Source organism: Natator depressus, chromosome 1 (assembly GCF_965152275.1).
Source record: "Natator depressus isolate rNatDep1 chromosome 1, rNatDep2.hap1, whole genome shotgun sequence".
NCBI lineage: Eukaryota > Metazoa > Chordata > Testudines > Cheloniidae > Natator > Natator depressus.
This window is the reverse complement of record NC_134234.1, coordinates 40548743-40574499: the sequence shown is the minus strand read 5'-3', so window position 1 is coordinate 40574499 and position 25757 is coordinate 40548743. Positions and strand designations below refer to the sequence as shown.

The 25757-nt window shown below is 42.8% G+C and overlaps 1 protein-coding gene across 1 annotated transcript in view; it reads left to right on the top strand.

The window, feature by feature from the left end:
- Window positions 1-25757, top strand: part of XPO4 (exportin 4) — a 131445-nt gene that overhangs the window by 39768 nt on the left and 65920 nt on the right. The window contains exons 2-4 of the mRNA XM_074958221.1: window positions 3577-3682; window positions 9696-9837; window positions 10122-10260. Of these exons, the coding sequence (XP_074814322.1) occupies window positions 3577-3682; window positions 9696-9837; window positions 10122-10260 (387 nt within the window). The remainder of the gene's footprint in view (window positions 1-3576; window positions 3683-9695; window positions 9838-10121; window positions 10261-25757) is intronic.

Below are 25757 nucleotides of genomic sequence, written 5' to 3'. Positions count from 1 at the left end.
ATGTTCCTCATGAACAAGTCTGTGAGAACATAGTTGGATTCTGAATAGGAAGAACCCCCTGTACATCCACCTGAGAATGGTAAGAGCACCTCTTTGCCATCTCCGCGCTACTGAGGGTCCTGCAGAAGATCAAGCAGGACAAGGTACAGATCATTCTCATAGCTCCATGATGGCCGTGGCATTTTTGGTACTCCATGATGCTTTAGCTGTTGGCCTGACCTCCAGTCAACCACCTCTTTGTACGGGATCCCCTGACCCAGGACAAGAGAAAAGAATACCTATCTTGACCCATCCTTATGACAGCATGGTATTTGGATGGATGGCAGATCTAGAAAGCTGTTACTTGGCAGGCATGCAGGTCATATGGAGTAATAGCAGGAAAAACTCCACCAGGAAGTGCTACATGTCTAAGTTTGGCATGACCAGTGGGGCGTTTCCCCGTTGCTGACCGAGACCCCTGATGTGGTGGATTTCCTGTTATCCCTGAAGTCCACAGGATTATCCCTTAACTCTGTCAGGGTGCTCTTAGCTGTTGTCAGCACATTTCATTCCTCAGTGAACAGCCATACTATCTTTTCGCACTAGGTTACCTTCTGGTTTCTGAAGGGGATGAAGTGAGGGTTTTCCACCAGTGATGACGCCTACGCTGGCTTGGGACTTCATCTTGGTCTTACTGGCTCTTATGGGGCACCGTTTGAACTATTGTCATCATGCTTCCTTCTGCACCTTTCCGTGAAGGTGGAGTTTCTGGTCATGATCTCATTAGAGGCGCTTATGATGGACACCCCTCCCCGCTTCAATCTTCCTCAAGGACAAGGTGTCTGAGGTTGCACTCAAGGTTCCTCCCTAAGGTGGTATTGGATTTTTAGAGCATTAACTTACCTGTGTTCTATCCTAAGCCATGTGTCAACAGGGAAGAGGTGAGATTGTGCACCTTGGATGAGTGTAGGACCCAGGCCACTTACCTTCAGAGGACTAGGCTGCTTTGGAAGTCATCAAAGCTGTCTCATTTGTGGAAAGAAGGGGAAGGCGATTTCTGCTCAGAGAAGGTCAAAATGGATCTCTGGCTGCATAATACTCTGCTATGAGGTGAACAAGTTCTCTTGAGGACAGCATGAAAGCACGCTCAATGAGAACAAGAACCCAGGCAACCTCGATAGCGTCTTGCAAGGATGTTCCAATCATTGACGTCTGCAGGGGGTGACATGCGGCTCGGTCCATGTCTTCACAAAGCCCACTATGCTTTGGTGCAGGCAGCTGCCTTAGATGTCTCCCTGCACAGAGAGCAGTCCTTCAATCAGCACTTGGGCAATGCTCTGGGCACCCACCTCCATAAGAGGGGTCACTGCCTGTGAATCACCTGAAGTGTGCTATGAATAGGGACAACCACTTGAAGAAGGAGAGGTTACTTTGTATTAACTAGAGTTCTTCGAGATGTGTTGTCCCTATTTGTAGTGTGCTGACTATCCTCTTTCCCCTCTGCCTCAGACCCCAGTCTCAAGACTTTTGGTGGTGGTGGAGCTCAGATGGCAGTGGTCCTGTGCAGCCCCCCTGCACACTCAGTGTGGAGGACAAGGAGAGCAAGGATACTTGTACAGAGCAAGTGGACACTGCTAAGAAGAATTCTTGGGTCTCAAGTGCATGCACAACTTGAAGGGAGGAGGGATAGCTCAGTGGTTTGAGCATTGGCCTGCTAAACCTAGGGTTGTGAGTTCAATCCTTGAGGGGGCCATTTAGGGATCTGGGGCAAAAATTGGGGATTGGTCCTGCTTCAAGCAGGGGGTTGGACTAGATGACCTCCTGAGGTCCCTTCCAACCCTAACCTTCTATGATTCTAAGTCAACTAGTGCATAGGGACAATGCATCTAGAATAATTCAGGTTACTACAAGGTGAATGACCTCAAGCCACCCAGCTTCTCGGACTTCATGCAAACCCTCTACCTTTAACAGAGCCCTAGTCTTGCTGCCCATGTGCATTTCATTTTTAGATGCATCAGTTTAGTTCATGCCAACCTGGAGTTAAGAACTTTACCTTTAACTTTTTCAATATTGTTTTCCCCAAAAGGGTAGTGGGTGCCATGCACTAGCTGAGATAAATCCCAAGCGGCTGAGATCAGTTTGAGGAGTAATAGAGGCATAGTGTGCGCAAATGAATTTGAACCAGCTGATTTTGTAAACGTCAAATTTTTTGGAGGGGCTGTATCCCTTGTATCCCTGAAATTCCTTGCTCAGATAGCCCCAAATTTGGTCACTAACCCTATCCAGCAGCAAATTTCATGAAACAGCAAATTTCAAGGCAGATTAAGCATGTAGATTTTAGAGTGCTTAAAATAGTCAACTTTTGAGCAAAGTGATGCTCAACTCTAGAAGATTTTTTCCTCCACTATAATGGATATAGGAGGAATAAATACACTTTTTACAGAGGATAGTTATTGAGGTGGGTTTGAGTTTTCAGTTTGAAAAACTTATACCTACTCCAATAGATACTTTAGTAAGCAGATTCTGATTTAATTTTAAGGTGCTACTCCTGCTTGTAACCAAAAATAAATATTGAAGTACTAATTTTTTTCTACTGAGATTTTAAAAGGGAAAAATACTCTAGAAATTTCTGAAGTCTGTCATTTCTACAAATACAGATGTAATAAAATGATAAGTATTATAATGTAGGTATGAAAATATGCCATGGCATGTCATCTTAAAGGAATAGAACCTTGAATTGAAATATCTAACAGAAAATTCCTCTTGCTAGATTAATTGGTTAGGATAGCTTTAATATTTGTTAGACACAAGTAAGGCTGTTGGTACCAGTAAATCTCCGTATGAGATCACTTGTAAACGGCAAAGCATTTTGATCATGCTGTTTTGTGTAACTCTGTAAGGGATTATTATAAGTGCTTAGCACCAATTTAGTCTCTTTGTAATATGCTGATTCTAAACACTAGAGGGCAGCATATCACTAATAATGACTTTGTTTCCTAAAAGAATCAGGTTACACGTTCTTCAACCTTTGGGGATTACTATACCATTTAAAATCTCTAATCTAAATTTAAACATTTGGAAAAATTTAGTACCACAATTAAAGCTTTTTTTGGTGCATTTAGGTATAATTTATCCCATTTCTCTTGGTTTACATTTCAGTAGTTCATTATGTTTTAGGTGATGATGGTGGGTTTTTATCTGTACTAGAGTGTGTGCTATTATTTGGTTTGGGCTTTGTCAGTCCAGTGCAAAAAGGATTGAGTAGAACCTTAATCTTCCTTTCCTTTCACCTTATCTTTAATGTGTTTTGGTATTAGTATTGTTAGCAATGTAGAAGCATTTAGAATGATTTATTGTCTGCATGCCATTTGAATATGCACATAGAGATATTTACATCCTGCTGTAGGGGTATTTGTGTACAAGGAAGGCTATGTCAGACAAATAAGAGGCACCTTGCCTTAGCAGATGTATATTTCTGTTGTTTGGATTATTCACCAAGGCAAATATCAGCTTATAAAATTTCTCATAAAATGCATATGTAGTAGGAACGATACTTTGCAGATTACCTACATGCAAGTAAACTTTATTTTCTTGTAGGCACCACCTTCCATGGTCAATAATGAACAACGCCAGCATGCCGAGCACATATTCTTATCATTTAGAAAATCAAAATCACCATTTGCTGTTTGCAAGCATATTTTGGGTAAGTCTTCAGTGTATTTTTTTGAAAGATTCAGCATGTCATCAATTTTACAACTAATAGAAAATACTAGTTTTTTTGCATCTGGGAATGTGAACATTTGGTTAGATATTCTTTCATTTTTATTGTACAGTATTAAATTTGTTGGTTAACTGCAAAGCATTTAAAGTAAAGTTAAATAGAACTCTTTAAGATCCAATACAGTATGTGTAATCTTAAATCCTTGATTTTTAGCTATAATTTTTGTGGTGTTTGCAGAGCTACTAGTGTTTTTAATGGTCTGCTGTGGGGAAAAAGAAGTTTAGTGCCCTCTCAAAATTTCACAGGTTTGGCGAAGGCCTTGGTACAACTTCCTTCTGTTGGAGAATTTCTAAATTTGATTTAGAAACTGATTTAGTAAAGTAGGTGCTACTCCTTGGCGAGGACACTCTTATTTTAGTTTGAGAATACTTTGTATGTGGAGCTGGTAATGCCACGTATTGTTAAGGCTGCTTGTCACTTTCCATTGTAAGACCCTGTTTTCTGTTGCTTATGATTTTGCCAAACTTTAACTATACAGGTGGAAATTTTCTATGCCAGTTCTCTGCCTCAGGCTGAATTTTTTTAGTAAGTTTCAGCTAAAATGATCATGCCATTTCAGAGAATGAGATTATGGGGAAATATGCTGTTTTACCTGTAATTAAAACACCCCACTTCCATCCATTTTGTTAAAAAAATAAAAAACTCTAGGACCTCTAAGCTTTGGAGCAGGGTCTTGGAATTTGGCAGGAAGGTTCATGTTGCCCTGGTGTCAGGGCTATATCTTTTGTAATGCCCGTGGAAAACTGCTCACATTTGGACAGATTACAAGCCTCTGAAAAAATTTCAAGCAGTAGAAACTAGGTAGCTTGGCAGCAAAATTACCTCTACTGAGCACGAAACATCTCCACTCAGCTCCTATATGCTGATCAGTGTGTGTGTGTGCGCGTGTGTGCCATCATCACAGAGTGAGTGGACACGCTTCAGCTCAGGATTGCAGGGGCTGAGCAGGACATTCCTTGCAGTTGCTTCCTCTGGGGCTGCTGTGATGTTAGGCACAGGAACTGATGATAGACTCTTTTCTGTGCTCTGTGATCCCTCTATCACCCAGGCAGTGTGGAGGGAAGGAGGAAGCGGCTGATTTGAATGCAGAGGGGTGAGAAATGAGGGACAGCGAGATGGGGTTGGAGGAGACAGAGTGGGGGCAGTACCTGGGACATAGTGGGGGGACATGCACGCAGAGGGATGGAGACAGGAGCAAGTGGGTAGAAGGATAGCTCAAAGGGGGAGGAAAGCAGCAGCCAGGAGATGGAGTTGGGGAGGATTGTGTAGGAGCGGAAGGGTAAGAGGTAGAAGACAGGGTGGATGGGGATGGAGAGGGGGACAGACTGGGACAACAGGATAAGAACAGTCTTTAAGCACTAGAGAGCACTCCTCTCCAAAATTTGGAATTAAACCTAGGAGTCCTGAATCTTTCTATTCTACTGCTGATAAATTCATGGAGGGCAGGTCCATTAATGGCCATTAGACAAGATGGTCAGGGATGCAGCCCCATGCACTGGGTGACCCTAAGCCTCTGACTGCCAGATGCTGCGACTGGACGATGGGATGGATCACTTGATGATTGCCCTGTTCTGTTCATTCCCTTTGAAGCATCTGGCATTGGCTACTGTCAGAAGACAGGATACTGGGCTAAATGGGACATTGGTCTGACCAAGTATGACTGTTCTTATGTCAGGAAAAAACTCTGAAACCCGCTGGCAAAGTGCATCATCATCATCATCATCCCCCCCCCCCCCCCCGGTCCATATAGAGAATAACAGCCTACTATTCCCACTAGTTATTCAGTTAGCTCAAGTGGCCCCAACCCTGCTGATGAGGGTTAGCTTAGTTAGCTCAAGTAAGGATTCAATATGATTTGACATGATAGAATTTAATTTTTCAGGTTTCTTTTAAATTAGGAAATTACATTTTAAAAATGTTAAGGTTGCAAAGTCAAGCATTCAAATTAGGAAATACCAGAATTAAGGTAGCCCATGTCACCTTCATTCAGCCTCCCAGTATGTATGCATTATGATATCTTTAATTACATGATCACATACTATTTTTCCAAACTAAGCTACATTGATATAAGCCAGGTTTAAATCTATTTAAGTATCCACTTAACGTTTTCTGCCAGTTTTGAATCAATTTAATAACAGATTCTAGCTAAATCGGTGCAACTTTGAATATAGAGAAGGCCTTTGTCCTATATATAGGAAACATGAATATTGTAGGCTCTTTTAAAAATATTTTTGTCTCCTTTCATAGCCACCTGCATTCCCTTTCAACAAGTAAGTGGTGCTTCTTAAGACAAGCCAGCATGTCACATTCTGGTGGGGATGCAATCCAGACAAGTCAGAGATCATGTCATTGTCTGCCGTGTATATTTTACTGTTGTAGCTCCAACCTAGGTCACTCACAGCCAGCCTGCAGGTAACACTCTCAGTGTGTGTGTGCTGGACAGCCCTGGTTTAGCATCCCTGACTCCAGCAGCATGTCTGCAGCCCCACTCTGGCTTCCACCAGTCTTGGTTACTACTTGCAGGGTGACCACAACACACCTCCAGTCCCAGATTTTCCCCAAACTGTGTGTTCTACAATGTCCAGCCCTCTCCTAGGCAGTTCAGAGAAATTATATGGTTCATTTGTTCCTCTACAAACTCAGGAACACATTACAGCTTATTAACTTAACTGGGGGTAATAAACCCTTCCGTTTAAATACAGAACAGATTTCATTTATGATAAAAAATAAATTTATTGACAAATTATACATAGAGGTAAATGAATTCAAGTATAAGGAATGAAGATACAAAGTTACAAGTAAAACAAACCATGCTTCTAAAAATCAAACTTAAATCTAGCAAGATACAGGCTTTGTTTGAGATGATTTCTCTCACCAGTCATTTTTCTTCCCAGTCATGCCTGACTTTCTCCTCAGTTAGGACCTTCCATAAAAGTACAAGGTGCTGGCTTCCCTTTGCTTCTTTGACTAAGCACGTTTCTCGCCTATATTCAGTTTCAGAGACTTCAGCAGCGCCCCCCCCCCCCGCCCCCCTTGGTGGAAGGACCCATCTTTCTTAGCTTGCAGGAACTCTGGCCTCTTGTGTCTGTCTAGTGATGGATGGCAAAGCTGGCTTCTGTCCTTACTTGTATCTTCCAAAGTTCAATTACCTTGTTTCAAGAGGCAGGATGACTTCCTGTGTGCTTCCCTCCCCCAGATGGGGCTTCCATTGTTTGATTCCACCATGCTTAATTTACATAGGAGACGGGTAGATAGCTGTGCAATTTCCTCCTGTCTGGGCAGTCTGTACAACACAGGTGGGCAAACATTTTGGCCTGAGGGCCATATCTGGGTATAGAAATTATATAGTGGGCCATGAATGCTCATAAAATTGGGGGTTGGTGTGCAGGAGGAGGTGAGGGCTCCGGCTGGGGGTGCAGGCTCTTGGGTGGGGCTGGGGATGAAGGGTTTGGGATGCAGGAGGGTGCTCTGGGCTGAGACTGAGGGGTTCGGAGGGCAGGAGGGGGATCAGGGTTGGGGTGCTGGGGGGGCGCTTGGGTGCAGGCTTCAGGAGGCACTTACTGGAAGCGGTGGCATGTCCCCCTCCAGTCCAATGCAGAGGCGTGGCCAGGTGGCTCTGCGTGCTGCCCCGTCCGCTGCCACCGTGCCTGCAGCTCACATTGGCCATGGTTCCTGGCCAATGGGAGCTGCGGGAGAAGGCGCTTGGGGTGGGGACTGCGTGCGGAGCCCCCTGGTCCTGGCTGCCCCTATGCATAGGAGCCAGAGGGGGGACATGATGCTACTTCCGGGAGCTGCGTGGAAAGCCCCCAGTCTGGCTGGAGCACAGAGCAGGGCAAGCCCCCAACCCCGCTCCCTGGAGGGAGCTCGAGAGCCAAATTAAAAAGCCCGATGGGCCGGAGTTTGCCCATCTCTGCTGTACAGCCTAATATCAATGAGTATCCATAATTCCTTACATAATGTTAATATCATTGTGAAATATGTGTGTTAATCACTAGTGTGTCATTTGTTTTCAGAGGAGACCTTACTCTCTAAACTTTTATAATACAGTAATATTGTGTGCAATCAGTGGATTCAGTTGCTTATCACTTGAGGCTCAGCCCCCCAGTCTTTTACAGACAAGTAAACCTTTGAAATGGATTCTTCTGAAAAGTGAAATCCAGACCAAGCTGCTGGATGTAGGCACCTTCCGTCTTCTCCCCCGCTTGATGGGTCTGTTTACCTCGTATATGTAAATTGAGGTAAACACACAATCCTTTGTTTAAGATAGACCTGTTCAAGTCCCCCAACATACCTGGTTTACTTACACACACACACACACACACACACACACACACACACACACGTTGTAATTCCATTGCATACATATATCTCAAAGAATATTAATGGTCAGTGAGTGACTAGTTTTCAAATGATACCTCACAAGGTATATTTTGTACAAAGATTATTACAGTAGTTTGTAGTGTGTGAGTACAAGTGTGCTTCGTGTCACGCAATTTTCTTGCCCTGCCAGCTAGCCCACCACAGTCAAATGCCAGGTACAGCTCTTTATCCTCTTATCAAGCCCATTTCTGCTTTTTCCACTCTGTAGCCATTTCCCTGCATACTGCACCTTCTGTGCTTTTTTTGCAATGCCCCCCAAATTAAAAAAAAAAAAGTAGAAATTCAGAAGTCAGGAGTTGATGGTTTCAAGTTTGTTTGTTTTTTTTAAGTTATCTACAAACATTTGACTAGGTTTAAGCAAAGGGATACTTATAAAACATAGGTTATAAAATCCTAAAAAAAACAATGTCCTTTTTATATATCCCCCCCACCCCGCCGCGATATAACACGGTTCTCAGGAGCCAAAAAGTTTACTGTCTTATAGGTGAGACTGCATTATATCGGTAGGGAGAGGAACCACTCCCAGCCCCAGCTCACCTCCGCTCTGCCTCCTCCTCTGAGTGCGCTGCCGCTCCACTCCTCCCTTCTCCCTTCCAGGCTTGCCGCGCCAATCAGCTGTTTGGTGTGGGAAGCCGGGGGGGGGGGGGAGCGGAGCCGAGGCGCGCCCATGGGAGGAAGTGGAGCTGGGGCGGGGTGGGGGAGGGGCACAGAGGAACCGCTCCTCTCCCCAGCTCACCGCCGCTCTGCCTCCGCCTCCTCCCCTGAGCGCGCCACCACTGCTCCGCTCCCCCCCCCCTCCAGGTTTCCCGCGCCAATCGGGGAGAAGTGGAGCTGCGGCGCGCTCGTGGGAGGAGGCGGAGCGACGGTGAGCTGGGGTGGAGGGGCCGCAGCAAGTAAGTGGGGGGGCTCAGAGGAACCACTTGCGGTAACACAAATTCAGATATAATGAGGTAAAGCAGCCTCACTCCCTGAGCGCAGCTTTACCATGTTATATTCGAATTTGCATTATATCGGGCTGCATTATATCGGGATAGAGGTGTATTATGCATCCACAAACTACATTAAAATAACATTAAGGTTGCAAAATCAAGCATTCAAAAGTTAGAAGATGAAAGAATTAAGGCTGACTGTGTCACATTAATTCCTGTTCCTTGTGCATAGGCATTATGATACAATCTTTAATTACATGGACATATGCTATGTGTTAGTCAGTGACCAGTCGAGTTTCCCCCCTTCCTCCCCCGCCCCGGTTCCTCATCCCAATTCCGTTTTCTTTGCCTAGCCAGTCAGTCCCCACTCCTTAGGCTTCTCATCGCAGTCTCCATCTCCTCCCAGCTCCTCATGCCATTCATAATAATATATGATGATATGATAATTCTGGTAATTTATCTCCTTGTCACGTGTGAGCGGAACTAACCCCTGAAATAGCAAAATCAGTTAACAAAACTACAGCTGACTATATATTTTTTTTTAATGAAAAATATTTTTTCATTTTAACCAGCACGGGCAGTGAAAACGTCAGGTGGTAATTGAATAATGTCTTTGGTCTTAACAGAAACTAGTAAAGTGGACTATGTCCTTTTTCAAGCTGCCACAGCAATAATGGAAGCAGTTGTGCGAGAATGGATTCTCTTGGAAAAAAGTAGCATCGAGTCACTGCGAACATTCCTTTTAACCTATGTCTTACAAAGGCCTAAGTAAGTATGGATGCAAGTACTTCCAAAAATATTTGCATAAATTCCTACATAAACCATGATTTACCTTTGTTTAATCTTCCTAAGCTAACAAGTAGAAATATTTAAATAATAGTGACGCTTCTAATTCCTGAATGGATGGCTGTTTGACATCTGTAGAATTCAGTTTTCATTTAAGCTTTCATTGTGTTCTTGAAAAAATAACCCAGATTTAAAATTCTGTTTTACAGAAGCCTTGTGCTGTTCAACTTAATGGCAAGAACTTAATATTTGTATTATGTTTACAGCCTTCAAAAGTATGTTCGGGAGCAGATTCTATTAGCAGTAGCAGTAATAGTGAAACGAGGATCATTAGACAAATCAATTGACTGCAAGAGCATTTTCCATGAAGTCAGCCAGTTGATAAGCAGTGGTAACCCCACTGTGGTAAGTTCTTGTTTAAAATATAATATTATAATTATACATTGTATATTAAGTATACTAGTTTGCTGGATTATTTTCATATCCAGAATATGAAATTAGGAAGCATAATCAAACAAAATAGTAAATGGCTGCTTGAATATCTAAATCTGGGATTTTTTTTTGTGAGAAATGGGTTTTGAGGCAATTTGTAATGAATGTTGTTTTTACAATGCTTTACCCTATTACACTATGATAAATATCTGTGTCCTATGGAAAAGTGTAGATTTTCATTTAGCATTCTAGAGACAAATGTTAATGAGCACTTTGAACTTGTATTTTAATACTAGCGTGTTTGATCCCATTAGTCTCTCACTCATATAGTATGGGGTAATTTTTACTAAAAGCTAGAATTAAACCACTGTACTTGTTTCCATTCTGAGTTGTTTCAAGAGCCACGACACTTGATATAAAAAAAGGATTTTCCATTAGCTGGCAGTGGTTCTGTAGGACTCTGTTCCGCTTACATCTGTCCATTGCTGCACCCTGTTTTGGTTCAGCTGTTGGAATTGTCTACTGAGCAAAAGCCATAGACCTTCTTCATTCTCTGGGAGTTGGGCCAGGTGGGGAGAAAGGGTTGCGAGGAAGTAAAAACTGGAATGGAAATACAAAACTTGTTCACTCTAGATTTAGAATCAGACCGTGGTAAGTGTTCCCTTCCTTATTGTGTTCAAAGTGGAAACAAGGTGTCAATGTCTATCTTTGCATTTAGTTAAATTCCATTTACTATGCCAGGAGATAAGATTAGAGTCTTTCGTAATGGAGGCGTTAGTGATAAACTTGATATCTAAATATATCTAAAAACTAAACTAACTTAACTACAAATTAAAGAAACTTGATTATTTGCCTCCCAAATATAGATGTACGATTATGCAAATATATATATATATTTTTCAACTAAAACTACCCACATCCCATAAAAAGGGGCTTGACTTTTAGAATTGCTGAGCACTTAGGACTCCATTCGAGGTAGATGGGAGCTGGAAATGCTCAGCACCACTGAAAATCACATTAAAGAAGTGCAGTCAGAGTAATGCAGCTCCTGTCATGATCCTAAAAAGTGTGCCATGTTTGTAGCACATTTAATAGATTTCCCTAATTCATAGAAATGGAAGTTCTAAGATTGTTTTTAAACTCAGATTTCCTATTTGGCAGCACAGTATTCTAATGTCTGAACAAAAAACAACATCCTCACCCCATTAATTAGCTGCTTAAAACACATATTCGCCTATAATAGGCAGTTGTGTGGAGATTGATAATTGTGTGGAAGGAGAACTATACATATTAATCTTTTTAAAAAAAAGAAACATTCAAAATGTAGTTTCCCCCCTGAAAAAGATACTTGAGGTTTCAAAACGTTTTCTGTACACTCATGTGTATATGTATGGGAAGTTAGTTGATTTTAACTAATGATACAGGAGTGGGACAAGTAGAAAGCTGCATATCAGAGGAATAGTCACTGGACCATCTCTTGCACTCAAATACAATACACAGACACTAGATTGTATGTCATTTAAGTTTTTGCTCTCTATATAATATACCTAGTACAAAACCTAAAAAGTAAGGAAATAAGTTAAGGCTACCAACAGTAAATACCTCTGCTTCCCCATCCATAGGCTCACCTTACCACCAACACAGTCACCATACACTATTGACAATGTATCACAACCTTATTTCTACCTTGTAGTAACGCCCCGGTTTTCCAGCACCTCTTTCCTCAATTTCCACCTACTTCCACTATAAACTGACCAGACTTCACCATCTGTTTCTCTTCCTCCTCTCCCATACCCACAAACATATTACCCCCTCTGCACAAGTTCGTTGGAGCTACACGCACACAGGCTTACGGAAGGGGGTGATTATAAACTTAGGTTATAAAATCCTCTTTGATATAAAATGTCACTTTCTACTCAAGGGATTTCCATTTCCAATCCACTATAACATATGCTACACTATTTGCTACCAAAACTAACATTTGTTGGTATTTAAATATATTTATTTTATGATACAAACTTGCAAGGCCTAAATACACGTGTAAACCTACTGCACCATGCAATGAATAAGCTTCATAACATGAAATAGATCATCGATTCCGGTTCTAGTAATAAAAATATCTACTACTCTGCCAACACACTACACTGAGAGGACTTCTTGAACTACATAGCTTAATGAGCCCTGAAACTTGATTTCTTTTGAAATCTTTACTGCATGTTAATAAACAATATATAAATTCAACAGTACACACCCAACAGTGTATTTCCATTACAGAACAAGTCAAGAAGACTAAGTTAATGTTTGATGTGTGATATTGAGTTGGTCAGGAATCTCGTTGGCTTGTGGTTGTACAACACCCAGCACAACAGAGCCTGTTCCTGACTGGGCCCTCAAGGAGCTACTGTATTATAAAATTTAATAAGACTGAAGGATTGTATGGCAGTGAGGAACTGGCTGGAACCATTAACTGTAACTTTTTTTTAAAATATGGAATCTTTGTTGTTCTGTTTAAAACGAGTTAACAAAGACTACAAGGGAAGCCATGCTCCAACAGAACTTATGAGACCCATTAAAGTGGGCTTCCTTTGGGTGGGGAGGAAGATATATCTGGCTGGGATATAGGGTATGGGGGAGAGAAGGTCTCTGCCTCACTAGTCCCTTTCACTTCATTTCACACCTTTCATGCCTCCCCAGGCTCCTCTACATACTCTCATCCAAAGCCTCCCAAATTCTGAGACTGGGGAGCATGGCTCTCACCCCTCGATGGCCCCTAACTGTCTCCTCTATCTAGTCCTCCTCCCTCTCCCCCACCTCTGTGTCCCTCCCAGACTCCTGCTCCAGAACATTTCTCTCTGGTCAAGTACCTACCCTTCTGTGTCCTCCAGTCTCTGGCTCAGGTCAGCAACTACAGGAGCACAGTCAGGGGTCAGCAACAACTCAGCTTATATTTATAAGTGTTTAAACATTGCTCTGTATACATCTGAAAACAGCTTTGTACAAGTGTAGGATGGGGCCATATCTCTTGGGTAGCAGGAATGGAATAGGAAAAATAAAGATAAAAAGAAATCAAATATTGCCACTAAAAGGTAAAGGCATCTCTGTGCATGTCATTCTTCAGTCTGGCCCAGAACAAGGAATATAATGGAAAATAAATAAATAAAAGAAGCTTGCTCCAGCTAGTGGAACAGTATTTTACTTATGAAGTCACTTGTAAGCAATCTGGTCCTTCTGGGGAAGCAAATTGGTATCTTCCCAGTTCTTTCTTTCTGTCTTTCTTCCTTCCTGTAGCTGGACTCAAAGCTACCTGACCATTTTTCCCTCCTTGGGCTGTGAGGACAGTGAGTGTGCTCTATCTTTCCCACCAGACCCCTCCTGAGCCTTCCATGGCTACCTTTTTTATATCAGTACTCTTTAAAATCAGTGGGGACTACTTATGTGAATGTTGTTCTTGAGCTTGCTTGCAGAATCCGGTGTGCAGCCAGGATGATGACAAAAGATGAACATTAAGAATATGTGGTTGACCATGAAGAATACATTAGGTCTGCACACTTCTCAAAGATTCCATATATTTAACTTTTGTACATATTAATTAAAATTATTGATAGAAATGCGGTTATTCTGAGGATGGAGCTTGAAGAGGAGCATTGAAGTAAAGGTTGTGGCAGGGAGGGGCATGTGCAAGACTGTGAGAAATGAGACAGTGATGAGGAGATGGAACAGAGCAAGAGGATAGAGAGAGGTTGGATGGGAGTGTACGGGAATGTCAAGTGTATGGATAGGAAAGAGGGACGAGAGGATGAAGGACAGAAGGATGAGAGATTGGTAAACTGAATTGTGGGCAGGTGTGAGTGAGTCTGGGCAGTGGAAAAGAGCATTCAAGTTAGGGAAACAGTAAGATGTTTGAGACAAGTGTTATCACTCGTTATAGAAATTCCATCAGTGGGATTAGATGTTATGAACTGTTGGTGGTAGGGAAGGTGGTATAGTGTGGGCCAAGATTAGGACCTGGAGTGCTGAGTTGTTGCTTCTGTGACATCTGGACCTTGGGAGTGGATGGGTCATTACACAAAGTAAAGGTATTTCCCCATGTTTATTTCCCCACCCCGTTCCTCAGACGCTCTTGTCAACTGCTGGAAATGGCCCACCTCGATTTATCACTACAAAAGGTTTTCTCCCTTGCCCCTTCCCCCCCCACCCCACCCCCGCTCTCCTGCTGTATTAGCTCATCTTAAGTGATCACTCTCCTTACAGTGTGTATGGTAACACCCATTGTTTCATGTTCTCTGTGTATATAAATCTCCCCACTGTATTTTCCACTGAATGCATCCGATGAAGTGAGCTGTAGCTCACGAAAGCTTATGCTCAAATAAATTTGTTAGTCTCTAAGGTGCCACAAGTACTCCTTTCCTCCTAGAAGAATCCTGGGCTTGATAGGGAGAGCCTTGTGGGTAGTAGGGTGGCTATTTGTTCCCAAAGTAGCTTTGTAGCAATCCAGTGTGAGGCAAGAAGGGGTTTTGGTGTGCCTGCATTTTTTCTTTCAGGTCTTCTCTCTGGCAGTCAAGAAAAAGCACCCCTACCAGTAACTTCAACATTTCTTGCTCTGTAGCCTGCATTTCTGAGGGACAGAGTTTCTGGTAGAAGCCTCAGAGCACTTGGCTAATTTTAGCATGTGTAATATGTGTTTTCACCACTGATTTCTAGATGTTAGGGAAGGTATCGTCAATTATTTTTTGTCCAGGTTCAGATTTCTTGGTCAAGGTCCAGACTCCAGAGAAAATTAAAAAAAAAAAAAAAAAGTAAATACAAAGATTTCGGGGTCCATGCAAAAGCATCTGGTGGTCTGGATTTGGCCCATGATCCGCCTGACTACCCCATCCTACAGTCTGCAGAAGCAGGGCTCCACTTCTACGCACCTTAACAGCTGCCAGAGTGAAAGGAATTGAGAAGAGCGAGGGGCTTGGAGCGGCCAAAAAGAGGGCATTCCCCCATGATGTGTGCAAGAAACCCACAGAGCGAACAGCCTCTCATCCTGCCTGTCTCCTCCTGCTTTCCAACCCTGTCTTTGGGGCTGCAAGCAAGGCAGAATTAGCTCAGTATCTTCCAGGATTACCTTTTAAAATGTAATAAACTTCTAAAATTAGGTTTTAATCAACTGAACTTGATCTTGTGCACTAGGTCTCCACTAAGTCTGTACTATATGAATTTAGTAAACTGGAATTGATCTTTTGTTTTTGCTATAGTTTGTGTCATTTTAAACAGTTTGTCACCATTTATTGGTTAGAATTAATTCAGTTTAGGTATGTGTGACGGGATCCCCAGGGTGTAGCCTGGGACTGTGGGACCGCTGTGCCCCCTGAACTCTCTCCTTTCTGGGCTGTCTCTCACAATGCCTTGCTAGTGACCAGCAGCAAACCCCTCCAGGTGCTGTTATCACTCAGTACAACCACATGTGGAGCCCTCCATCCAGCTAGATTGCATGTATGCTCCCAGAGCCACTCATGAATCATACAGAGAAGGGCAAAGCCAAATCCCCCCAGTTCCCAACACTGTACCTCAGGAATATACCGTCTTACACTGCTCAAGATGAGCAATGCAGATTTATTGATTGGTTCACCACTTCATCAATGGAAAGTGGATATACCGGTTCGCTAGAACTGGTTGTTAAATTTAGAAGCCCTTTTAGAACCGGTTGTTCCACGAGGGACAGCCGGTTCTAAAAGGCTTCTAAATTTAACTGGCCAAAAGTGGCGCCTTAGGCGCCGACTCTCTGGGTGCTCCAGCCCTGGAGCACCCAAGGGGAAAATTTGGTGGGTGCAGAGCACCCTCCCACCCCACCCCCAACTCACCTCCTCCCCTGAACGAGCCCCCCCCCTTCTCTGCCCTCCTCCTCCCCCCCTCCCCCCCCGGCGCCAGCTCACCACCACTCCGCCTCCTCCCCTGAAATCGCTGCCCTGCTCCGCTTCTCCACCCCGCCAGGCTTCCCGCGAATCAGCTGTTCGGTGGGAAGCTGGGGCAGGCTGAGAAGCAAGCGGCGGCTTCCTGCTCAGGCCTAGGGAGGCAGAGGTGAGCTCGGGCGTGAGGAGGACCGCCCACGCCGCAGCAGGTAACCCGGGGCGGGGCAGGGGCACCACTCCTCACCCCAGCTCACCTCTGCCACCCTCGGCCTGAGCGGGAAGCTGCGGCCTGCTTCTCAGCCCTCCCCGGCTTCCCGCCGAACAGCTGATTCGCGGGAAGCTGGTGGGGGGGCGGAGAAGCAGAGCGGGGTGGCGTGTTCAGGGGAGGAGGCGGAGGCGGAGCAGAGGTGAACTGGGGCCGGGCGCGGGGCGGGGAGCTGCTGGTGGGTGCTCTTCACCCACCAAATTTTCCCTGTGGGTGCTCCAGCCACGGAGCACCCAGGGAGTCGGCGCCTAAGGCGCCACTTTTGATGCGATCAGTGGGGGAGTAGCCGCTCCCCCGCTCCTCCCCTAGCTACGCTCCCCCGCCCCTAGGAGCCAGAGGGACCTGCCGGATGCTTCCTGGGAGCTGCCCGGGGTAAGCACCGCTGGGAGTCCCCACCTCGCCCCCCGGCAGGCCCTCTGGCTCTTAGGGGTGGGCACCCACTATGGTGGCCCACGAGACCCTCCTGCCCGGTTCTGGGGGCAGACAGGGGAGGGGGGTGGATGGGGCAGGGGTTCTGGGGGGGGGCGTCAAGGAACGCGGGGGGGTTGGATGGGGCAGGAGTCCCGGGGGGTGGGGTGGGCAACGACCCCCTCGTGGGGTGAGGAGGGAACCCGTTGTTAAGATTTTGGCAGCTCATCACTGGATATACACCAGCCTGTGCAAAACCTGAGCAGATTTGCCACACGCTTCATATAAACTTATTGGTAAAGATAAACAGTAAAAAAAGTTTATTGACTACAAAAGATAGATTTTAAGTGATATTAACTGATAGGCAGAAAGTCAGAGTTAGTTACCAAAAGAAAACAAAATATAACAACACAGTCTAAACTCTCAACCCTATTAGACTGGGCAACATCTAAATTAAGCATTTTTTTTCACTCCACTGGATATTGCAGTCCATAGTACACAGATTTCACCCTTGAAATCTGGGCCAGTCCCCTCGGTTAGTCTTCTCACTGTTCTTGTTGCTTGCAGCATAGGTGGGGATAGGAGAAAGGCCAAGCATGGGGCCCCCCGTCATCTCTTTTCCAAGCTGAGCAGTCTGTCTTTTGAATCACTCATATGGAAGCTGGGTGATAGTCCTAATAATTTTTGTTACCTTTTTCTGTACTTTTTCCAGTTCTAATATATTTTTGAGATGGGGCGACCACACTTGCACTCAGTACTTAAGGTGTGGGCATTGGTTTATATAGTGGCATGATATTTTCTGCCTTATTATCTATCCCTTTATTAGTGGTTCTGAACATTATCTTTTTTTGGCTGCCACTGCACATTGAGCAAATGTTTTCAGAGAATGATTCCAAGATCTATCTAAAGTGATATAGTTGGGATTATGTTTTCCAGTGTTCATGACTTTGCATTTATTAATACTGAATTTCATCTGCCATTTTGTTGCCCAGTCACCCAGTTTTGTGAGATCCCTTTGTAATGTTAGGATATAGATATTCAGGCCTGTCTGTAAAGGCCTATACTCTAAGAATTTAGGTGTATTATTATCACTTGGCTAGTTATAGAGGTACAAAAGAGAATCAAAATCACTGTCTGCCAGTGTAAGGGCCTTCTCTTACTGTGACAGTCTGAGGCCCTGTTCTTAGGCTAAGGCCTTTGGCTAAGCAACAGAGGCAGCCATAAGCTGGGAAGCAAACGGTCATATCCTCACATTCCAAACTAGTCACATTGAAAGAAGGTGCTATTGGGCTGTTAGGAATACAATCCTGTCCTGATAGTGCCTATCACCTCCAGAGAAAGGGAAGTGCCTAGAAAATGTAAAAGAAAACTTAGTTTGATAGCATCCTGTCTGGCAAGAACTCACTTATCAATAGCTGGGATGTGAAATCCTCACTTCTGTATTGTTTTGTCATTATAGTTCCCACTTTGCTATTGTTTGTCTGTATAATCTCTGTCTGGTTCTGTGATTGTTTCTGTCTGCTGTATAAATAATTTTGCTGGGTGTAAACTAATTGAGGTGGTGGGATATAATTGGGTACATAATCATGTTACAATATGTTAGGATTGGTTAGTTAAATTTCAGGAACATGATTGGTTAAGGTATAGCAAAGCAGAACTCAAGTTTTGCTATATAGTCTGCAGTCAGTCAGGAAGTGAGGGGGTGGGCGTGTGGGTGGGGGAGATGGGAACAGGGAATGGGGGTAAGGAAATTGGAACCATGTTTTGCTAAAGGGGGAAATGGGAACAGGGAATGGGGGTAAGGAAATTGGAATCATGTTTTGCTAAGGGCAGGAATGGGAACAGGGACACAGGTGTAAGGCTCTGTGGTGTCAGAGCTGGGAAGGAGGATACTAAGGAAGGAAACTGGAATCATGCTTGCTGGAAGTTCACCCCAATAAACATCAAATTGTTTGCACCTTTGGACTTCGGGTATTGTTGCTCTCTGTTCATGCGAGAAGGACCAGGGAAGTAAGTGGGTGAAGGAATAAGCCCCCTAACATGTAACTCTTCAGTCAGCTTTGGACTTAACTATCTTGAATTATTTTGTATCAGCTGCAGGTTTTGTCCCCTCACTGTTTACTCTTTTTTCCAGATCATTTATGAGTGTGTTGAATAGGACTGGTCCCAGTACAGGTCCCTGGGAGACACCACTATCTACATCTATCCACTGTGAAAACTGACCATTTATTCCTAGACTTTGTTTCCTATCTTTTAACCAGTTACTGATCCATGAGAGGACCTTCCCTCTTATCCCATGACTGCTTACTTTGCTTAAGAGCCTTTGGTGAGGGATTTTATCAAAGGCTTTCTGAAAGTCCAAGTACTGTATCAATTGTATCACCTTTGTCCACGTGTTTGTTAATTGCCTCAAAGAATTGTAATAGAGTAGTGAAGCATGATTTCCCTTTACAAAAGTTGTGTTGACTCTTCCCCAACACAAATTGTGTTCACCTATGCGTCTAATAATTCTGTTCTTTACTATAGTTTCAACTAATTTGCCTGGTAGTGAAGTTAGGCTAACTATCCTGTAATTGCCAGGATTGTCTCTGGAGCCTTTTAAAAATCAGCATTACATTAGTTATCCCTCAGACACTTGGTACAGAGGCTGATTTAAGTGATAGGTTACATACCCTGTTTAGTAGTTCTGCAATCTCATATTTGAGTTCCTTCAGAACACTTGGGTGAATACCGTTTAGTCCTGGTGACTCATTACTGTTTAATTTATCAGTTTCTTCCAAAACTACCTCTATTGACACCTCAGTCTGGGACAGTTCCTCAGATTTGTCACCTAAAAAGAATGGCTCAGGTGTGGGAATCTCCCTCACATCCTCTACAGTGAAGATGGATGCAAAGAATTCATTTAGCTTCTCTGAAGCGGCCTTCTCTTCTTTGAGTGCTCCTTTAGCACCTCAGTCATACAGTGACCCCACTGATTGTTTAGCAGTCTTCCTGCTTCTGACTTCCTTTAAAAAAATTGCTGTTCGTTTGTCATTTGCTACTTGCTCTTTTTAAAAAAAAAAAAAAAAAAAAAAAAAAAAAAAAGTTTTTGGCCTGCTTAATTATACTTTTACTCTTGCGTGCCAAAGTTTTAGGCTCCTGTCTATTTTCCTCAGTAGAATCTGACTTCTAATTTTTAAAAGATGTCTTTTTGTTTCTAACTACCTGTTTTACTCTGATTAGCCATGGTGGCATTTTTTTTTTGGTTTTCTTACTGTTATTTTTTATTTGAGGTTTACATAATTTGAGCCTTAATTATGGTGTTTTTTAAGAAGTTTCCATACATTTGCAGGCATTTCGCTCTTGTGACTGTTCCTTTTAATTTCCACATAACTAGCCTCCTCATTTTTGTGTAGTTTTCCTTTTTGAAGTTAAATATTACTGTGGTGGGTTTCTTTGGTATTTTCTACCTTAGAAGGATGTTAAGTTTAATTATGTTATCATTGCTTTTACCAAGCAATTCACTATATTCACCTCTTGGACCATATCCTGTGCACCACTTAGGACTGAATCGAGAAGGGTCTCTCCCCTTATGGGTTCCATGACTAGCTTCTCTGAGAAGCAGTCATTGATAGTGTCTAAAAATTTTATCTCTGCATCCCATCCTGACGTCACATGTTCCCAATCCATATGGGGATAATTGAAGTCCCTCATTATTACTGGGTTTTCTGTTTTTGTAGGCTAATCACCCTGAGCTTTTCACAATCACTGTGACCACCTTAGTCAGGTGGTTGGTAGTATATTCCTGCTGCCATACTCTTATTAGTCAAGCATGGAATTTCTATCCATACAGATTATGTGGTATTCTTTGATTCATTTAAGATTTTTACTTAATTTGACTCCATGCTTTCTTTCACGTATAGTGCAACTCCCCATCAGTGTGACCTGCTCTGTCATTCCTATATATTTTGTACCAGGGTATTGCTGTGTCCTGTTGATTTATCATCATTCCACTGAGTTTCTGTGATGCCTATTATATCTGTATCCTCACTTAATACCAGGCACTCAAGTTCACCCACCTTCACATTTAGACTTCTTGCATTTGTATATAAGCACTTACAAAATTTGTCAATATTTAATTGTCTGCCTTTATGTGATGTAATTGTTTCACTGTTTCTCTTCATTTCCTACCTGTACTTTGTCAACTTATAGCCTCTCCCCTTTACTAGGATATAGAATATCCCCTTGAATAAATCTTTCCCGAAGGGATGTGTCTGTCTAAACCATGTGCTCCTCTGCACCTGTCAACTTCCCCCAGCCTTTAGTTTAAGAACTCTTCTGTGGCCTTTTTAAGTTTACATAGCAGCAATCTGGTTCTGTTTTTGGTTCCATGAGACCATCGGAATGCCACATTTCTTACTATTCCATCCTGGGCTTCCTGGTCTAGTTGAATTAGATGACTGCAGAATGTAATTCATGTAGTAACATTTTCATTGTCCTCGGAGCATGAAATTGTTTGAGCTGTGCCAAGCTCCTCAAGAGAAACTCCAGCTGGCTTTTTTATTTCTTGTAATTGTTGATGAGGATAGAATAATCACAAAAATTTACAAGGCTTGTATGATCATTGATTAAACTGAAGGTCCATTAGTGTGGTAAGATATCATATAATATAGTGCACAGTTAATTTAATTTCATATTTTTCATTATGAGTATACAGATACTTGACCTGAGTTTTCCACAAGGATAATGAGTGAAAATCAGCTAAAGCGAAGGCATTGTCTAAATAAATGAATGTGCTTTGCCTTGAATTCATTTAGTTTTAGCAGACTTATAATTAAACCATCTGAGCAGGAGCTATGAAAGGTCTCTAGGTAAGCAATCATTCATCTTCATTCAGACCCACTTAGTGATATTTGTGACTCACTGTTCATCAGACAACACAATAATGAATCACTCTTGAAGACAGATAAATAATAGTGACTGAAGAGTTTCTTGGTTCTCACTATTCAGAATTTGCAGTTAGATGTTAGGTGCTTAGATCAACTACAGTGATAGGTGTGGTATTAAAAACTAGGAGGCATGGTTGTATAACAGTTAAGTAGTATATTAGATAGAATGGATATATCAGCTGCAGCATGTGTTGGGGATAGTATAAGTCCTCTGGGAAGATGAGGAAGCAGGTTTGAGAAGTTAACAAATTAAGCACTCGTGCCATGAGTGTGACCTGCCAAAACTAGAATTTGAGTGTATACAACAGTTGGCCTCAAATGAATATCTGATACCAGTGACAAGCTGTGTGGTTTTGTTTTTTTCCGTGATATAACTGTAGGGCTTCATTTTGTTTGCATAACTAGTGGAACATCAGAAGGTCCAGCTGTAAACAGAGCGCTTTGGACAGAAACTGTTGAAGAAAGTCAGTTCTGTTATGCATGGATGATCTGAAAATGCTGTTAGTAAATGTAGTAGTTTGTCCGAGGACTGCTGGGGAGGAAGCGGGAACATTGTCCCTTCTTATTGTAGAACTATCTCGCAAGAGAAGTCTCACTTTTGAAAGACTTGGTCTAGAAAAACCTTTTTACTTATACCCATGAAAGTTTATTAGCTAGGAACAACACAACTATTTCTGCCCCAATGCCCCTCTTCTACTCTGTCAACTACCTGCTTCTATACTAGTTAACATCTCTGAAGAATTACTTTTATCTCATGTTTCCTGTGGCCCTGAAACATTGGCTACGTTGACAATAGAGATTCCATTGTGGGAGGGGGGAAGAAAACTGCAGCCCTATAAATCACTAATAAGAGTAACTGAAAATTATTTAAGATAACAGGATTAGTTTCATGTTCTAACTGTGAAGGGAGTAAGCCCATTGTGCTGTTAAATTCATTGAAGTTCAGTTATCTAGAATACAAAAGGAAATATATTAAGATAGTGAGATTTCCCAAATGGGATTTCTTCTTTAGTTTGATGATTTAGAATTTGCGGCGAGATTAATATGACTAACGTGAACCAAGCATCTCTCAACATGAATCTGTCCACACACTGAAGTTCAAGACTGGGATACAACAGTTTTACTGTGCAATTAATTCTGCTTTGTCTGGGTCAGCTTCTATGATTTAAACATTTGTGTGCTAACTCCTGTATTTCCCTAGCCCATAATTGAACAGTTCTTCGTTTCATACATTTTGTAACCTAATTATCCTTAAATAAATCAGTTCACTTACTCAGTGAGCTCCCTAGACGAAAGTGTGAAATCCCACAAACATTCATTATGGGTTTAACATTCGGTGTAAGTGATATTGCTTTGGAAGGAATGAGTCACATTTTATAGAGTATGCATATATTATGACGATTACTCCACGAAAGCTGTTTTGCAAAATAAGGTTCAAATTGTGCATATTTTTCACATAGTGGCTTTGTTTTAGTATTGTGTATAGATTTTAAAAAAATCTAATTGTCTAAAGCCATGCTTTGGGGTTGTCTGATTGCTAAATTAATCTCTTATCACAAGTCTCATTGATCTTCTCTTCGAGCAGCTGAGAGTGATTTATGTATGTCAACCTTTCAAAAATTTATTACTGGTAATAAAGCTAACTGGGGTAAGTGCCAGGCTATTCTAAGAGACAATCCATGCTCTGAAGTATTTTATTTTGTCAGATGTGGTTATTGTTTGAGTATGTTCTTGTGACAGAACTAATGAAATTGCTGGTGAGTGAGACAAGCTAGGTTCATGAGGTATACTCTTACTGGTATGAAGTTAATGACACTACTGGGAAATTAGAACATTGAGGTTTGACTTTTAATATGATGATCAGAATTACTCACGTTTTCTAGCCATTAGTATGTGGCATTCTTGAATCTGATAATCTGTATGTGATGATACTAAAAGTGAAAAACCAAAAAACCTAAAATGTGGTTACTTTAAAAACATCTTGTAACTCTGATGTACAATTTATTTTTTTTACCAAGCACAGTGTGCTCTACTGGTTGATCTTTGTTTTTCAAGTTTTTATGAGGTTTTTCTTAGCCTTAAAGTAATGCAGCTAGTGTGCATGACTAGATATGCTTTGTAGATCCCTCTGTACAAAAGACACTTGTAAGCTTGGAATACTTAACTTTCAAAAGATTGTGTGATTAAGTCTCTGTATGTCAAGTGAATTCCTTTGACGCGTCTTATAAATGTGATTGTTCCTCTTTCAATGATCTAAAGAGGAGGCTATATGTCGCTCCCTTTAAAATTGTTGGACTGATTTCCCCCCCCCCCATGTGAAAATGGTAATATATCATGCATGAATATATTTAGTCTTATAGCATTACTTTGTTTTGGAAAATAACAGCATTTTTAGGGTATGTCTATACTGGAAAAAAAAATGTGTTCTTAACCTAAGTTGGCTAACCCAGGTTAAGAAGAAACCTGGGTTAGGAACACACCTTTTAAAATAGCATTGTAGCTGGAGTAGTATGGGCTGCTTAGCCACCTAAGTATCAACCCAGGGGGTCTAGGCATGTACATATTTGCAGAGGCTAGCCTGAGCTGCTTCTGTGCTACCATGGCTATGCTGCTGTTTGTAGCACGCTGGCACGGGTACGTCCAGGGCTGGTGCAAGGATGTTTCGCGGCCTAGGCGAAACTTCCACCTTGCGCCCCTCCCTCAGCCTAGGGAGCCGTGCGGCAGCTCCCGCCCCTCACTCCATCCCTCGGCCCCGGGAGCTGTGCGGCAGTTCCCCGCCCCAGCTCACCTCTGCTTTGCCTCCTCCCCTGAGCACGCCGCCATGCTCTGCTTCTCTCTTTCCCTGGCTTGCGGCGCCAAACAGCTGATTGGCACTGCAAGCCTGGGAGGTGGGAGAAGTGGAGCGGTGGCGGCATGCTCAGGGGAGGAGGCGGAGCAGAGGTGAGCTGGGGTGGGGAGCTGTTCCCCTGCATGCCAGTCCTGCCCAGTTACTTGCTACAGGCGGCCCTCCCCGCGCCCCCCTGCCCCAGCTCACCTCCGCTCCACCGCCTCCCCGGAGCGCACTTTTGGCCACCTCCAAACACTTGGTGCCCTAGGCAGTCGCCTAGTTTGCCTAGTGGTTGCACCGGCCCTGGGTACGTCTATGCAAACTATGAATCATTTCCCTAGCTCCCAAGTATAGATGTTGCCTCAGGGTACGTCTACAGTGGTGCAGCTGCACCTCTGCAGCACTTCAGTGCAGACACCACACCAACAGGAGGGCTTCTTCACCAGATGTGCTATTTCCTTTTTATTTCTAAAGGCTTATCTACAGTGCACATAGAGTTATTTGGGAATAGCTGTTCCCACATAGCTCCGGGACACTTTTATTTTGGAATAAGGCTACCTTGTTCCTGTTTAGTATGGGTTAAGCTAAACAGAAACAAGGCCGCTTTACTCTGGAAAAAGTGAGTCCATGAATGGAGTTATTCAGGAACAGTTTTCCCTGAATAACTACATGTATAGGCAAAAAGAAAAGGAGTACTTGTGGCACCTTAGAGACTAACAAATTTCTAAGGTGCCACAAGTACTCCTTTTCTTTTTGCAAATACAGACTAACACCGCTGCTACTCTGATACATGTATAGGCAAGCCCTAATGCTAGGAATGGCAGTCCATAGTGATAGGATCTATTCAAGTTACATCTTTTAAAAACTAGTTCGTTTAAAGGGACAAACTTGAATATCCTAAAACTACCTTAAAATATTTTTCTGATAAAGCCCCCTTAATTGGTAAATCCTGACATTTATTTTTTAAATTAATTTTGTTTTGAAATAATTATCTTTTCTCTTTGTTGTTGCTGCTGCTGCTGCTGCTGCTTTTAGAAAGGGACTTTTGAGGTGGGTCTGAGTGTAATGCCAAACCTGCTCAAGACAACCAGTCAGCTGCTGCTCTTTTCCCCCACCCCCTCATGTTTGACTGCTGCCATATCAGCTTC